The sequence below is a fragment of the Myotis nattereri genome (assembly GCF_964212035.1).
Source record: "Myotis nattereri genome assembly, chromosome: 16".
NCBI classification, from domain to species: Eukaryota; Metazoa; Chordata; class Mammalia; order Chiroptera; family Vespertilionidae; genus Myotis; species Myotis nattereri.
This window is the reverse complement of record NC_138091.1, coordinates 20515827-20531718: the sequence shown is the minus strand read 5'-3', so window position 1 is coordinate 20531718 and position 15892 is coordinate 20515827. Positions and strand designations below refer to the sequence as shown.

At 47.4% G+C, this 15892-nt stretch overlaps 1 protein-coding gene across 13 annotated transcripts in view; it reads left to right on the top strand.

Moving 5' to 3' along the window:
- Nucleotides 1-4128: 4128 nt before the first annotated feature.
- Nucleotides 4129-15892, top strand: part of MINK1 (misshapen like kinase 1) — a 59442-nt gene continuing 47678 nt past the window's right edge. For 11 of the 13 annotated variants that reach the window (XM_081109333.1, XM_081109330.1, XM_081109332.1 and 8 more), the window contains exon 1: nucleotides 4142-4400. In XM_081109333.1, the coding sequence (XP_080965459.1) occupies nucleotides 4344-4400 (57 nt within the window). In that variant the 5' untranslated portion in view covers nucleotides 4142-4343. Of the gene's footprint in view, nucleotides 4401-15892 lie in introns of all 13 variants that reach the window. The other 2 variants (XM_081109340.1, XM_081109341.1) reach the window with 2 other exon arrangements.

Below are 15892 nucleotides of genomic sequence, written 5' to 3'. Positions count from 1 at the left end.
TTGGACTATATTCCTAGAAGTGGGATTACTGGGTCAAATGGGAGCTCCATTTTTCATTTTTTGAGGAAACTCCATACTGTTTCCTCCACAGTGGCTGCACCAGTCTGCACTCCCACCAGCAGTGCAGGAGGATTCCTTTTTCTCCATATCCTCACCTTATTCATTTACACCAGACAGCTATTGTTCTGTTGGCTGTTGTCTTTTTTTTTTTTTGACAATCTAGGGCAGTGGTCAGCAAACTCATTAGTCAACAGAGCCAAATATCAACAGTACAATGATTGAAATTCCTTTTGAGAGCCAAATTTTTTAAACATAAACTATATAGGTAGGAACCTATATGTACATTGTTATTAACTTAATTAGGGTACTCCTAAGGCTTAGGAAGAGCCACACTCAAGGGGCCAAAGAACCACATGTGGCTCGTGAGCCACAGTTTGCTGACCCCGGATCTAGGGAAAAGAGGTTAGTGCTCCTATAGGGTGGTGAAAGCCTGAGGTGGAGGTGGGGGCGGGCTAGAGGAGGTCAATGGGGGGGAAAAAGGAACATCTGTAATACTTTTAACAATAAAGATTTTAAAAAAAAAGAGGTCAGTGCCCCTGACTAAATATGTGTTGCGTGTTTTAAAAATTCTTGCAGCACACCAGTGTGCCGGGGCATACCAGTTGAACATTGCTGCTCAGCCCTGGCCAGGTAGCTCAGTTGGTTAGAGCTTCATCCCCACACGCCAAGGTTGGAGGTTCCATCCCCAGTTAGGGCACATACAGGAAGCAACCGATGAGTGGATAAATATGTGGCACAACAAATTGATGTTTCCCTCTCTGTCTCCCTCAAAATCAATATTTAAAATTACAAAGAAAATTGTTGCTCTAGACCAGTGGTTCTCAACCTGTGGGTCGCAACCCCTTTGGGAGTCGAACGACCCTTTCACAGGGGTTGCCTAAATACATCCTGCATATCAGATATTTATATTATGATTCATAACAGTAGCAAAATTACAGTTATGAAGTAGCAACAAAAATAATTTTATGGTTGGGGGTCACCACAACACGAGGAACTGTATTAAAGGGTTGCGTCATTAGGAAGGTTGAGAACCACTGCTCTAGACCCAGGCAGAAGAAAATAAATTCAGCCTCCCAAGGTGGTGGGAGACACTGAGGGTCACTGGGCCTGTGGAAAATGCTCACTCATTGCCCCGGAGTACTATAATTTGTCTTATTTTTAATATATTAACTTTCTTCATACCTGACCCAGGACTTCCTCCATCCACCTCATTGTCTCTCATTAAGTTTTTATTAAGGACACATTTCATATACATATACAGGAGTGGTCAAAAGTAGGTTAATAATAATACAATAATTAATTAATATCAGAATAAACTGTTTCACTTACAATTGTAAACCTACTTTTGCCAACCCTGTATATATAAAAGTAGGGAATAGGATAATGAACCCTCACATATATGGGAATCCATATTCTGGCTTTGATAATTATTAGCACTGGACCAATTTTGTTTCCATCTTCCCTAACCCCCAGTTTAATTGTCTCTTGAGGTTTGAATAGCCATTTATCCTATCCCTGTGATCTTAATTTGCTCATTCACCAATTCCATATCTCTTCATTAAACACTGCCTATGAGTCAGGCATTAGTAAGTTTATTGAAGACCTAGTATATGCCAAGTGTTTTACATACCATTTTATTTTATATTACCCTCCCTGTTATTATCTCTATTTTACAGATGATAGAAGTGAGCCTCAGATATTTAATGACTTGTTCAAAGCACTAACTTTAAATTGTATGTTTTTTCCTACGACCCAATGGTCTTGACCTTGAATTACTATATATCACTGTGCTTCCCAGACAACAGAGGTCTTCATGCCTTCATTCACTTACGTGTTACTGAACCTCCAAGTGTGGGTCCCAGGCCCTGTGTTAAACACAACTGACACAATCCCTCCTGTAAGGAGATTCAACAGGCATTTCAACAGACATTTAACTCAAATTCAAAGCGTTAAATGTTACCATGGTTTTAAGCCAGGTAAAAATTCAATCTTAGTCAAGGAAGGCTTCATGGAGGAAGTTTAGGACAAAACATGTAGCACAAAACAAAGGGCAGTGGGTATGGTTAGAATGTTCCAGGGAGAACAGCCACAGTGCAAAGGCGGGAGGAGGGTCTGTTGAATTCTGTGATTTTAGCATGGCTAGAATATGTAGAGTTGAACGGTGGAATAATGGAAAACAAGGCGGGAGAAGCAGGCAGAATCTTGAAGGGTCTTTGATGCCAAACTTTAGACTTTACTCAAAAGACAGTGGGGGTGCCCAGCTGGTGTGGCTCAGTGGTTGAGCATGAACCTATGAATCGGGAGGTCAGAGTTTGATTCCCAGTCAGGGTACATGCTGGAGTTGAGGGCTCCATCCCCATGTGGTACGTGTGTGTGTGTGTGTGTGTGTGTGCAGGAAGCAGCCAACAACGATTCTCTTATCATTGATGTTTCTCTCTCTCCTCCCTTCCTCTCTCTGAAGTCAATAAAGCATATTTTAAAAAATATATTTTATTGATTTTTTACAGAGAGGAAGGGAGAGGGACAGAGAGCTAGAAACATCGATGAGAGAGAAACATCAATCAGCTGCCTCCTGCACATCTCCCACTGGGGATGTGCCCGCAACCAAGGCACATGCCCTTGACCAGAATCGAACCTGGGACTCTTGAGTCTGCAGGCCGACACTCTATCCACTGAGCCAAACCGGACAGGGCAAAAGCATATTTTTTTAAAAAGACTGTGGGCAGCCAGTGAAGGGTCTTAAATAGGAGAGTGACACCAGATTTGAGTTTTAGAAAAATCACTAAGGATTTGGAGAATTGATGTCAGGGGGTTGGACAGGGAGGCCAAGTAGGAGACTGATTAAGAGTAACGGAGATGAGTAAGGTGTGTGGCTTGGACAAGGACAATGGCAAGGTAAATAGGAGGGCAGAGGAGCAAGCCTGGACGTGCACCCGAAAGTTCTCAGGAGAAGGGCTCAGGGAGGAGGGTGTCAGCCCCTTCCCAAGCACTTTCCATTATTCAAACTCTCCTAAACGATGCTTACATTAAGGCTGGTGGCGGGGTCCATCAGAGATAGTATTGTTTCTGGAAGTGATCTGGAGGAGCAGCCTTCTCCCTCAACATCACCGTGAAAGAAATGTCCAGAGAAGCGAAGCGACTTGCTCAAGTCCCCCAGCACGTCAATGGCAGAACGTGACTCCTTGTTCTTTACATGGAAGTACCCGGCCTCCCGTGAGGCCAGCAGCTGGGGGTGCTCTGCCTGCATGACTGGACCTAAGGGGACCCGAGCAAGATGGAAGAGCTTGGACACATTCTTCCTCCTCCCCTCTGCCTCTCCCTGCTACGCTTTCCCCCACACGTGGCTCCAGCCATCAGTCAAGACATAATTGTTGAAACAGTTCCTCGGTGCAGAACAAGAGATTCAGAAATTACGGTCTGCGGCAAGAGTACCTATCTTGAGATCTGAGATCCCCTCCTCCACAACCCTCTCCCGCTAGGGAGGGGATAAAGGGCATTCCTGAGGCACCCAGTCCCACCCACTGCACTCCCCAACTCCCTGGTGGTTTCTCCGGGCAAGTTCTCACTGAGAGGCCCCTCCCTCAGCGGCCCCACTGTTGCCATGGCAACTAGGTGGGTGGACAGCCCATCCTACCTAGAGGCCACCCAACCCTCGCGTGGGGAGTTACCATAACAACCCCCTTAGTAATAGAGGGGGTGGTGTCCCTCCCCCTTCCCCTGCAAAGAGAGCGGTGGGTGGCTTGATTGGCAGCTGGGCACGCGAAAGAGGAGGGGAAGGGAAAAGGGAAGGAAAGGCGTCAAAGGAGAGCTAAGAAGAACACAGGGGAGAGAAAGGGCAAAAATTAGGGGAAGGGAAGGAAACACGTGTGCGCACGCGCGGCAGCGGGCGGTGCGCGGCCGTCTCGGCCGCCGCCCACTTCTTTCACGCCCGGCTCGCGCGGTCGCTCGGTCCTCACGCGCGCCGGTCTCTCCCTCCTCTGCGCTTGCGCGCAGGTGCCGGCGCCTAGGGGGAGGGGGACCCGGCGCGCTCGCGTCACGTTCTCTCGTCCACCCTCCCCGCGCGCCGCCACTCCGCGCCTGCGCAGCAGAGTCGGCAGGCTCGGGTTGCAGGCTCCCGGGCGAAGGCTCCTGTCAGCCCGTGGGTCGGTCCTCCCGCCGGCCCTCCCCTTCCCCGGTGGTGTCCGCCCCCAGGATCCCCCGATGGGGGAGAAGTGGCGACGGCGGCAGCGGAATAGCCGAGCAGGAGCGTGAGCGGCTCCGGGGCCCCATTCGCCGCGGAGGCCATGGGCGACCCAGCCCCCGCCCGCAGCCTGGACGACATCGACCTGTCCGCCCTGCGGGTGAGCGCGCCGTCCCCCAGCTTCGCCCGGGTTCCTGTCCCCGCCGCAGGGGAGCGGGTTGGCTGCCCGCCTCGCGTGCGCCCCGGAGGCCCTCTCCGGCAGCCCGCCCGGCCCCCCTCGGCGACCCCCGCTCCTTTCCCGGGCGCCCCCCGGGGCTGGGCCCCCGCCCTCTGCTCTCCTCTCTCCACTCGCTGCAGATTCTGGGGAGCCAGTTCGGTCCCCACCCTGTGGGGCCCCGCCCCCACACTTCCCTGCCACCTCTACCTTCGCTAAGGTTCCGGGCTCGCTTCCTTCAGGGTGTCCGATGGTCACCCTCGAGTTCCTCTAAACTTAAGCTCCATCACCTGCAGAATCCTTATTATGGTGCCCCTCCCTGGCTCCCTCGCCCGCCCCCCCCCCCCGCCCCCCTCATGAACCTCTTTCAATCCTTGCCTTTACTTAGGGCACGGATTTCCTCCCCCTCCTTTTTCTGGGTTTCTCGAATGTTGACTTTGCAACTGTCTTGACCAGCCTGCCTCTCATCACTCTTTATCCTCCTCGGCCGCCCCTGAATTGCATCTCTCTCTGGTCGGAATTTCAGCCTCCCCACCCCACCCCACCCCACCCCGCCTGCCGTCGTCCTCGTCCCCCCGTTCAGCTCTCCCCAGCCCTTCTCTGGTGTTTCGAGTGCAGCAGCCTAGAACCAGGCATTTCCGGTCTCAGGGTCCCTGCATATTACATTACCAACTCTGCAGCCGTGGGGCTGCGAGGGAGGACAAGTGCACTGGCGGAGGAGGGGACGCACTCGTTCTCTTCAGAAACTCCAGCAACACACACACACACACACACACACACACACACACACACCCCACATGCTGTATGTGATGTGGTCGGTCAGGAGGTTGGGAAACCTGCTTAAGGTATGGGGAGGTCGCGAAGACCTCTCCAGGGAGGGGCTCATTTGAAAAGGGGTGGGAATTTCTTCGAAATACCTATTTATTGTTCCGCCCGGGGCGCTTGCATGCCCTCCTATGGGAGCTTTCAGGAGCACTCGTGTGCTTTTGGTTCTTCAATAAGGAGCTCTGGCTTCAGGGCCAATTGAGTGGTTTCAAGGTGAACACTCCAGACTGTCACCCAGGTGGTGTTTTTGTCCTGTGTCTTTCGAGCCTTTTCATCAGGCCAAGATGTGGGGAGAGTAGGATTTCCCGTCTCTGGGTTAGCTTCTCTGGAGGCCGTTGACATTGTCTTCTGGCTTTGGAGTTAGCCAGGGAACACGGCCAGTATCAGAAAAAAAAGAAAGAAAAAAAAAAGGCGGTCAGCCACACAGGTGCCCCGGATAGGACTGGAGGGGAGAGGGGAATTGAAGAGAACAGAGTCAGTTGTTAATTGGGTTTCTCGAGGTGACACAGATTTTCTTGCCATTCAGGTCATAATTTGGTTGGTGCAATGTTGGGCTAGGAGACCTGACTTGCTGGAGATAAGGTGATAAGTTGCTGAGGAGGGAGAGACTGAGCATCGGATTTCTGTGTGTGTCTGGGTGGGGAGAGTGTCTGAAGGCTTTAGCAGGGAGATTCTTAAGGTCAGTTTAAACTTTGATTCTCAAGTGAAGCCAGTTAGGGTATAAGGTGGTAATTCAGGCTCCCCTTGATTTGCTCCTCTCTGGGATGAGTCCCCACTTTCCCTTCTTCCTTTCCCACTTTCGTTGTTCATTAACTCTGGCTACAGGTTCTGTGGCTGTGGTGACTAAAATACAATAAAAAAGGGGTGAGTTCAAACCATGACCTTTGGTTTAAACCTTATGGGACTCTGCTTAGGCTTCTGTTTTCCTGTAGCCGCCTCTGCTAGTTTGGCCTGGATCCTCAGCCTGAGATTTCCAGCAATTCTGCAAACACCCTTTGACCTTGGATGTGGTATTTCCTTTCTGGACTTTTCTGCTGGAAGCAATGTTCGCCTCCTTCCTCAGTTGCCTCCTGCCTTATTCTCCTCTCTCCTTCCAGAGAGGCCGCTGATCTGCTCCCAAGTGCTTCTGTCTTTCCTGCCTCAGGCTTCTTAATAAAGCATCCCCCCCCCAGGACCACCCGGGTACTCAGGGCTTGAGAGGGAGCTGTGCTTTCTTTGAAATGGGGCTAGAAAGGGCCTGCTTCCTCCTTGATGCTGACCTTTTCTCAGTGCCTGTCCCCTCTACTCCACCCCAGAGAGCTGCTGTGGCACTGTGGAGCAACTAGCTCAGTCATCTCTTGCTCTGTTCCTGTCTGTTTTCCAGTGAGAAATTGGTAACCTAGAGAATTAACAGCAAAGATGTTTCCCATTGCCCTAGCTGGTTTGACTCAAGAGATAGAGCGTCGGCCTGTGGACTCAAGGGTCACAGGTTCGATTCTGGCCAAGGGCACATGCCTGGGTTGTGGGCTCGATCCCCAGTGTGGGGCATGCAGGAGGCAGCATATCAGTGATTCTCATCGTTGATGTTTCTATTTCTCTTGCCCTCTCCCTTCCTCTCTGAAATTAATAAAAATATATTTTTTAAAAAGATGTTTCCCTTTATATCATCTTGCGTTGGGGGCCTGGGGAGGTGGATGCGAGAGGAACATATTCAGCATTTATTAGCTGGTCTTGAAGAGGCCAAATTGTCATTCTCTTGTTTCAAGATAAAGCTTGATTTTTAGCTGGTGATGAGAGTAATAGTCTGATATTAGGGAAGATTGAATTGCACTAATCTCTTAGTCATGTGTGGGGAAGCCAGATGTACCTGCCGCTTTGTAATCACAGGTACACTTGACCTCTTCGAGGCTCCATTTCACCCTCAGCACAGTAGTATGGGGCTGTATTCCTAAGTTCAAGTCCTGCTTTTTCACTGAAACCTTGGCCTTGTTCCTCCTCCTTCCCTTACTTGCTACAGATTGTGCAAAGAGCCTTAACCTCTCTGAGGCTCTGTTTCCTCATTTGTGTAGGAGAGGATAGTATAGCACTGAACTCACTTGTTGAGGGCTAATGAAATACTGTATGCTAACTACTTAGTCCAATTCCTGGCACATAGTGACCATATACTAACTTTTATTGTTGTTAATTGTTATCAAATGGCAATCAGAGAAGCCTTCTAGGGCAACTGTATCTAAAATAGCACTCCCTCCTCTGCTTAATATTTACATAAAATTTTATATAACATCCCCTTAGTCTGCTGTATTTTTACTTCATAGTATATATCACCAGCTGACCTATATATTTTCATCAACCCTGACTGAAATGTAAGTACAATGAAAGCTAGGATTGTGACTGTTGTTCACTTTTGCATCCCCAGCGCCTATAACAGTGTTTTGCACATAAAGGGGGCTCAAACGGTTGTTGAATAAATGTATGTTATAGTAAGTGAAAGCTCTTAGCACAATGCTTGCTTAGAGAAAGCATTCAACAAATGTCATGCTTGTTAGGCTTCCTCCTGCCACTCGTTTATATGCACACAATTAAGAATATATCTCTTCTGAGTTGTTTTGAAATCAGACCTTGTCTCGTGGTAAAGAGGGTCCTGGAAACTTCTATCTGAGCGATGCTCATGAAGTAAAGTTAGGATCATTGAAGAGAAAATTTGGGCCTCTTGTTTCAAACCTTTTTTGTGTCCACGTTTGGTTATATTCCAGAAGAGTCTTCTGACGTGGAACTCGGGGCTTCTCACGGAGGGCCAGTATCCGTGGAAGTGGATGGGACAAGAAGGGAGCAGACCCCAGGCTGGCCTCTTTCCTTTGCATCGCTCCTTTTGGTTGACCCACTTCAATAAATCAAACAGCTTCTCTTTACTGTCCAACCAGCTGGAAGTTTTAGGCTGCAGTGTTCCTTGAAACTATGGAGCTAAGTACAGTGTTGATGTATTGAAATCATATCATGGAGCGCAGTCAAGAGAGACTTGTTGCTAGGTAGTAGGGCTGACGGAGATGTTCTTTTCCAACGATTTTGAGTTGTTGTGTCTGTTCTTTGGAGGAGTCTCTTCCCCCTCCTGTCTCTTCATGAGACTGTAGAGCCAGCACCACTTGGAAAGCTGGCAGTTCTGGGCATGCATTTCTAGGCTGCTGAGCAACGTGGGACTGCTACTGTGTTCTGATGTGCTGGCTGTCCAAATGTTGATGACAGATGCCTCCGGCAGGGGAATGGGGAGACTGACCTCCTACTGCAGGACAAATGGTGTTAAATAGTGACTTTTTCCTTAGAGAACTGCAAATGGGGAGTGGGGCCGTTTGGGGAGCTCGTGGCATTTGGAGTGAAGTGAAATGCTGCTTGGCAAAATGAAGGAAGGAAGAGTGCAGAGAGTTTTGCTGGAACTAGATGTTCAGCCATTCCCCCAAACGAGGGCAGAGGCACCACCACCCTTTATGCTGTGGGATAGGACAGATTGCCATAGTCCTTAGTGATACATGGAGGGGAAGGTCTTTGCAAAAGTGAGGTTTTGACAGTTAAGATAGTAGGAGGAGAGAGCCAGCGGATCCACTGCCTCAAGCTTGCCCCAGGAGCTCAGTCGACACTGTGCTGTGTGGAATCCTGATTTCAGACTTAGCCTCGCCCTTTCCTTGCAGCTTTGAACTGTGTGCTTAACACAAGGTAACCAGTGCTCGCTTCGGCAGTGTATATACTAAAATTGGAATGATACAGAGAAGGTTAGCATGGCCCCTATGCAAGGATGACTCGCAAATTCATGAAGCGTTCCATATTTTTTAAAAAGAAAAAAAAGGCAGGATAACTCACGCAGCTTGGATAGGTAGAGTGTCCTCAGTTGTCATCTTGGGGACAAGATGGCAGAAAGTGTGTAACCACTCTTTGCAAGCTTGCACCTTTCGCATAGGCCTATAAATAAGGAATGTGGTAACCTCTCAACCCAGAAATATAAAGCAGTTCTGGGGCTGAGGAGCATCTCCAGAAGCCATCTGAGAGTCTGTCTGACTAATCATTCTGTCTCCAAAGTTGTGCCAGAGAAAGTTAATAATATCCTTTCTTGCATCAGTCAGTCACCAATCATTGTCAGTCTGCTGTATTGAGAATCAGGCTCTCAGTACTATGGGAAGGATGTAATATTGTACTCAGTACTGTACAAAGCTATTTAATCAGAGCTCTGGGAGCATCCACTTAAGAAATGCCTTTGTGCCCTGGCCAGGTAGCTCAGTTGGTTAGAGCGTCAACCCAATATGCCAAGGTTTTGGGTTTGCTCCATGGTTGAGGAACATAAAAGAATCAACCAATGAATGCATGGGTAGGTGGAACAACAGATTGATGTTTTTTCCGCTCTCTCCTTCCCTTCCTCTCCCTCTCTAAAAAAATCAATAAAAATTTAAAAAGAAATGCCTTTGCAAGTTCAGCAGGCTCCCCTTTTCTGATCTGTTATTGCTTTCCTCAATGCCTAAGAACCTTGGAGGAATTTCTTGTTAAATTTGTTTTCCTTGAACTATACTCATTTTCTGTTATCCTCAGTCATCTTGAAACCCAGTCTTTTCCCTCCCCCAGCAAACACTTTATATCCTCCAGCTCCCTCAGTCTTTTCTTTCCTAGGTTTAAGAAATAGAACAAAAGTAATCAGGTTAATAAGTCAACTCTCAAAGCATTTCTTGAATGCCCACAGAATACAGAAAGACACAAAACATCACTTGGTAGAAGACTTGGACCCTGTCCACAGCCAACATTCATTGTCTTCTCTCTCCTGTTCTTCCTGCCATTCTTTTCCCAACCAACCAGTCCTTGACTTGCATCTGGGATTTTCCTATCTACAGGAAGCTCCTCCAGAGAGTAATTGGAAAGGTACTTGAGGTGCTTTATAAGGGTAGAGAATGGTAGAGGAAGGAGAGAAGAAAGTGATGGAATTATGGTGACTCAAGGAGCCTCGGGAGATTTTGAGGATGTACTTGCTAACTGTGGGAAGGATTTCCTATCCTGTTTGAAGAAAGATCTAGAACTAGGCACAGAGGATACAGTGACAAACAAAATAATCATTGGTTTTCCTGCAGTGTAGGTAGTAGGAGAGACGTTAATAAAATAATCAATGAATGAGCCCTGCCTGGTGGTTGAGTGTTGTCCCATTCACTGAGATCTCTGATTTGATTCCTGGTCAAGGTACATGCCCAGGTTGCAGGCTCGGTCCCCAGTAGGGTGTGTGCAGGAGACAGCTGATCCATGTTTCTCTCTCTGATCCATGTTTCTTTCTCTCTCCCTCTTCATTCCTCTCTCTTTAAAATCAATAAAAACATATCTGTATATATAAAAGCCTAATATGCTAAGTGTCCAACCAATCAGTGGACTGTTTGGTCAACCGCTCAACGAGTCACTATGGTGCACACTGACCACCAGGGGGCAGACGCTCCGACCGGTAGATTACCTTGCTGCTGGGGTCTGGCTGATGGGGACTGGGCAAGACGGGCCTGACATGCCCTGGAGCCCTCCTGTGGTACCTCCCTGGCCAGCCAACCTCCTGCAATCCCTCTCCAGCCGGCCAGCCCCCATCTGCCCTGATTGGGACTGGGTGAGATGGCCCTGATTGGCCCTGATTGCCGGCCAGGCAGAGGGACCTCATCTGTGCACGAATCTGTGCACTGGGCCTCTAGTTAAAAAAATATTCATATATAATACATACACATACAATTGCAAACCATGGTAAGGACTGTAGGAGAAAACTTTAGTATGACATGAAAACATATAATAAGAATTGTCTTTACTTTTTTTTTAAAATATATTTTATTGATTTTTTTACAGAGAGGAGGGGAGAGTAATAGAGAGTTAGAAACATTGATGAGAGAGAAACATCAATCAGCTGCCTCCTGCACACCTACTACTGGGAATGTGCCCACAACCAAGGAACATGCTCTTGACCGGAATCGAACCTGGGACCTTTCATTCTGCAGGCTGACGCTCTATCCACTGAGCCGAACTGGTTAGGGCTGTCTTTACTTTTTACGTGACAGAAATATTTGGTTGGTTGATTGAGAGAGAAGTAAATAACATATAAGAAGACCAACCTGGTATTGCCATAGAAGGAGTAGATAGAAGTGAACCAGCAGGTGGAGTTTGGTGATGACGAGAAATGGGAGACCCTGGAATGGGGCCGTTCTTAGGATGGGACATTTGGTCAAAAATCAAGGGCTTGGGGCCTGAGGATGGGATGGAATTTTCTTCTTCTCCTCCTCCTTCTTCTCCTCCTCCTCCTCCTCCTCCTCCTCCTCCTCCTCCTCCTCCTCCTAATGCTTTTTATTTACTTTTATTTATTTCACAGAGGAAGGGAGAGGGAGAGAGAGACAAACATTGATGATGAGAGCGAATCATTGATTGGCCACCTCCTGCACGCCCCCTACTGGGGACCGAGCCCACAACCTGGGCATGTGCCCTCAACCGGAATCAAACCTGGGACCCTTCAGTCCACAGGCCAACACTCTATCCACTGAGCCAAACCAGCCAGGGGCTGGGGTGGAATTTTCAAAAGGATTTCTTCTGAGCCTTACTTGTGTGTGGCAGCTGGGGGGGGGGGGGGAGGGGGGCATTATTTGTTTCAAAGGGTAAGGGCATATGACTCATATGACCCTCATTTTTATTTAGTTAGGGGAGAAACACTGAGTATGGGTTTTGTGGACTCACATGTTGCTTTGCAGAGGGTGCATGAAGGAATGTGCTTGTTGCCTGGAGAGGGCCTGTGAGGGAGAAGGGCATATTAGTAGATGCTTTATTTTTTTAAAGTTAAAATTATATATATTTAGGATATACAACATGATGTGTTTTTTTGTTTTGTTTTTGTTAATCCTCACCTGAGAATATTTTTACCATTGATTTTTAGAGAGAGTGGGAAGGAGGGTGGGAGGGGAAGAGAGAAACATCGATGTGAGAGAGACACATTGATTGGTTGCACACGCCCTGACCGTGGCTGAGGATTGAACCTGCAACCTAGGTATGTACCTTTGACCCAGGAATCAAACCTGTGACCCTTTGGTGTGTGAGCTGATGTTCTAACCATGGACCACACCAGCCAGGGCTGCAACATGATATTTTGATATACACAGTGAAATGGTTGCTACAGTCAAGCTAATTAACATAGTCATCTCCTCACGTAGTTACCTCTGACTGTGTATTACTAAATGGCATTAACCTAAGTGGTAGCTAGGATTGGAAGGTAGGTAAGTCTCACAGAAATAAGTACAAGTAGGCCTGGTGGTTGTGGTCTGTGGGAAGTGGGATTCTTCCTGACATTAGATGTATATAAGTAGATGATACTCTCAGTTTACATTGTGTACAAGTGAAGGGTGTGTAGGGGGAGTGTTACTGATTTTGCATGTTTGAAATGAAACAGGGGTGAGGGAACCACAGTCTTGGTTGGGCTTCTTGGAGGAGCCATACTCCAGGAGCAGCTTCAGTGCCTGGGGTGTCAGAGTAGAAGACAGTGGGATAGACGGAGAAATGTTTGATGGCACAGCCTGTGGGAGGAGCCTTAGTGGTTGGAGAGAGATGAATGGAGGAAATGGACTCTCTGCCTAAGAAAAATGGTGATGGTTGTTAAGGGAGGAGGCAGAAAACCTTTGACAGAGGAGGTGGTTAGGACCTCAGACTCCTCTAGGAAGTGCATGTCCCCACAGCAGGAGAATCTTACAAGGCCGAAGGTGACGTGGGGAGCTTCTGTAATCACAACCGGGAACTCCCTCCACCCGGAGTCTGACTGAGTCAGTGCATGTGGCAGGGAATGCACCCCTGCCTTGCCTCTGGGAAGAGAAGGCCTCCTTAAAGGCCTGCCATTAGCTGGTCTTCTGAAGAAGAATGGGAAATTCCTCACAACCTCTTCTGCCAGGATCCATTTGAGGCTGTGATCTGAAGGGCTTGCTTGCAGTGCTGAGCTGCTCCCGGAACCATAGGTTTGGAGGAGTTTTCTATGTACAGCGGTGCTCGCAGGGACAGATTGAGGATCAGGAGGGGCTGAGTGAAGAAAATTCCACCTCCTTCAAGAGTTACCTCAGCTGCTTTTTCCACGAAGACTGTCCTGCCTATGCTAGTCCTCACTGTTTGTGTTCTCCACCTTCTGACAGACCTTACAATTTAGCATTTGGTTATATATTACCTCTTATTGAAAATATTTTATGGGTGTGTGTTTTTTTCCTATCACTTCCTTAGGTATAGGAACTAAGATCTGTATTTTCCATTGAGTTCTCACAGTGCTTACAAAAATGCCGAGCACATAGTAGGGGTTCAGTAATTACCTGCTTGGTAAGAGATGTGGATTCGAACATTCCTGTGACTTGTCCTTTCCCACTAGATTCAGTCCACAAGCACCAAAGCGTGCCTAATATGTGCTTGGCACTGCAACAGAAAACAATACAGGTTATTCAGTGCACTGCCTTCCAGGGGGTGTTTGGAAATGGGGAGGGAGGTTTGTCACATGTCTTGGAAGCACTAACAGCATTTAATATTTGGGGATCAGAGATGTTGAACACCCTACAATGTCTGGACAGCACATTGAAAAATTGTGGGGTTTTTCACCTAAATTTCCAGTATTGCCTCTTGTAAACTTGTTATAAATGAGGGAAAGGTTAGGTGGAGCACTAGACAGCTTTCTTTCATGAAATTGGAAAGTAGTTCCTAGGTGACCTTTTGCTTCTTTTGGGGTGGGGAGAGGAATGTAGGCTTTGCATTACTTTTCTGCATGGCGTGTATCTCTTCTAACAGCTTTTATTTGTCTGCCAGCACACCTCAGGAGGTAAAATGGGCCTGCTCCAAGCCAGACTGTAAGGAAGGTTTTCATGTTCTCTTTTCACCACCCACCCACTTTTTCTTTCAAGGCACATTTAAGAAAGTGGCTGAAGCCTGTAGCTCTTGGTCTTTCATTCTAAGTGGTTCAGGAAAGAGTTTTCAAAAAAAATCAATCAAACAGGGCCACCCCAAAGCCTAAGCAGTATGAGGCAGAGGTAGGGATGTGCGCACACAGTGTTCGAGAAGGACAGCACCTTTGTCTCATCTTTCTGGTCCCCTTGAACACAGAGATGTCATCACTCAAATTTCAGAAAAGTAACCAGATGTAGAAGGCAACTTGCCTAGTGAATTCTTTGGAGAAAAAGACCATTGGGGGTGGGTGAGTGGCTGGCAGTAGAGCTGCTGATGGGGACAAGTTGATGAAGCTGTCCATTCATTTCTCACTACGCATCTCCTAATCTAATTTAGGAGAGCAGAACTCGATGGGTTCTCTGAGTACTATATTTCTGCCTGGAAGCTTTATTCAACAAACATGTATACGTGTATTTTTTAGGAACTGTTCTAGGTTGTGAAAGCTTATATGTGGGTGACATCAATTAAAGGGAGTAGGTTTTTAATATCAGGTAGTGTGAGTTTGGATGCTTCTCTTATGTGGGACTATGGGCCATGGAAAAGACCTAAATTCTGATGGAGAGAAGAAGGCGGTTAACTGCTAATGTGTTTTGGGGAAACCATGGGTAGCCTTTTAGGCCCCTTTAATGTTCCCTTCTGGGCCTTCAAGCCTGCAGTTTGGAGCTGGGTCAGGCTCTGTATCCCTCTGTGGTGTCTACACTGCTGAATAGACCCAAAGCATGACCTAGAATTGAGTTAGATTTCTTAGACCAAGTCAATGACCTCCCTGGCCTCCTCACTTTCCTTTGTCCACACTATTTACCGGTTTTTCATTGACCTTCATGGGGAAAGAGGAGAAAAGGAAGGAGAGACAGGCTTGGCTCTCAAGTCACCCAGGAAGAAAGGAAGGCAGGAGAAGCCTGCCTTGCAGGTCAAAATCCAGGCCACAGAGGCCTTGAGCTAGTAGGTTGGGGGTGACAACTTAGGGCCCACTGTACAGGGCTGTGTCCCTAGATCACCAGTTCTTGTGTTGGATTCCAAGGACTGAGGAAGAGTTTAAGGACTCATAGTCTTTTTTCCTGTCTCCTATGCACAACAGAAGGAGGTTACACACATATAGTGTTTTTTTCTCCAGGGTCTGCCCAATACTGATGGCCCTTCATGCCACAGTCCCTCTCACCGCAACCTGAAGCCGACTTTTCTTAGACTGAGCCTAAAAATCCTTTGAGTACCTACTATGTGGGGCACTCTGTTCACAACACTGACTTAAACATCTGAATACCAGATGTGTGATTTGCAGTGTAGTGTATGTAAGCAGAGGTGTATTTATGAGGTGGTGATTCTGTGTGTGCATTGAGGTTGATTGTTTTCCTTGGACTGATCCTGTTACCGAACCCTGGTGCTCAAAGTTTGAATGAAGAAATGTTCTACTTACTCACTCCTAGAAACACTGCATTTTTTAGCTGTTATCCTACAGTATGGTATTACTCACTGACTGCATATGGTTATCATCACCGTTACTAATAAAAGTAAAAAGTGATTTAAGTGCCTATGTTTAAAGCAGAGCATTCACTGGCCATCTTTTTTTTTTTAAGTTATTTTATTGATTTCTTTAGAGAGAGAGAAAGGGAGAGGGAGAGACAGAGAGAAACATTGATCTGCTGCCTCCTGTACACCCCATTCTGGAGATCAAGCCTGCAACCTGGGCATGT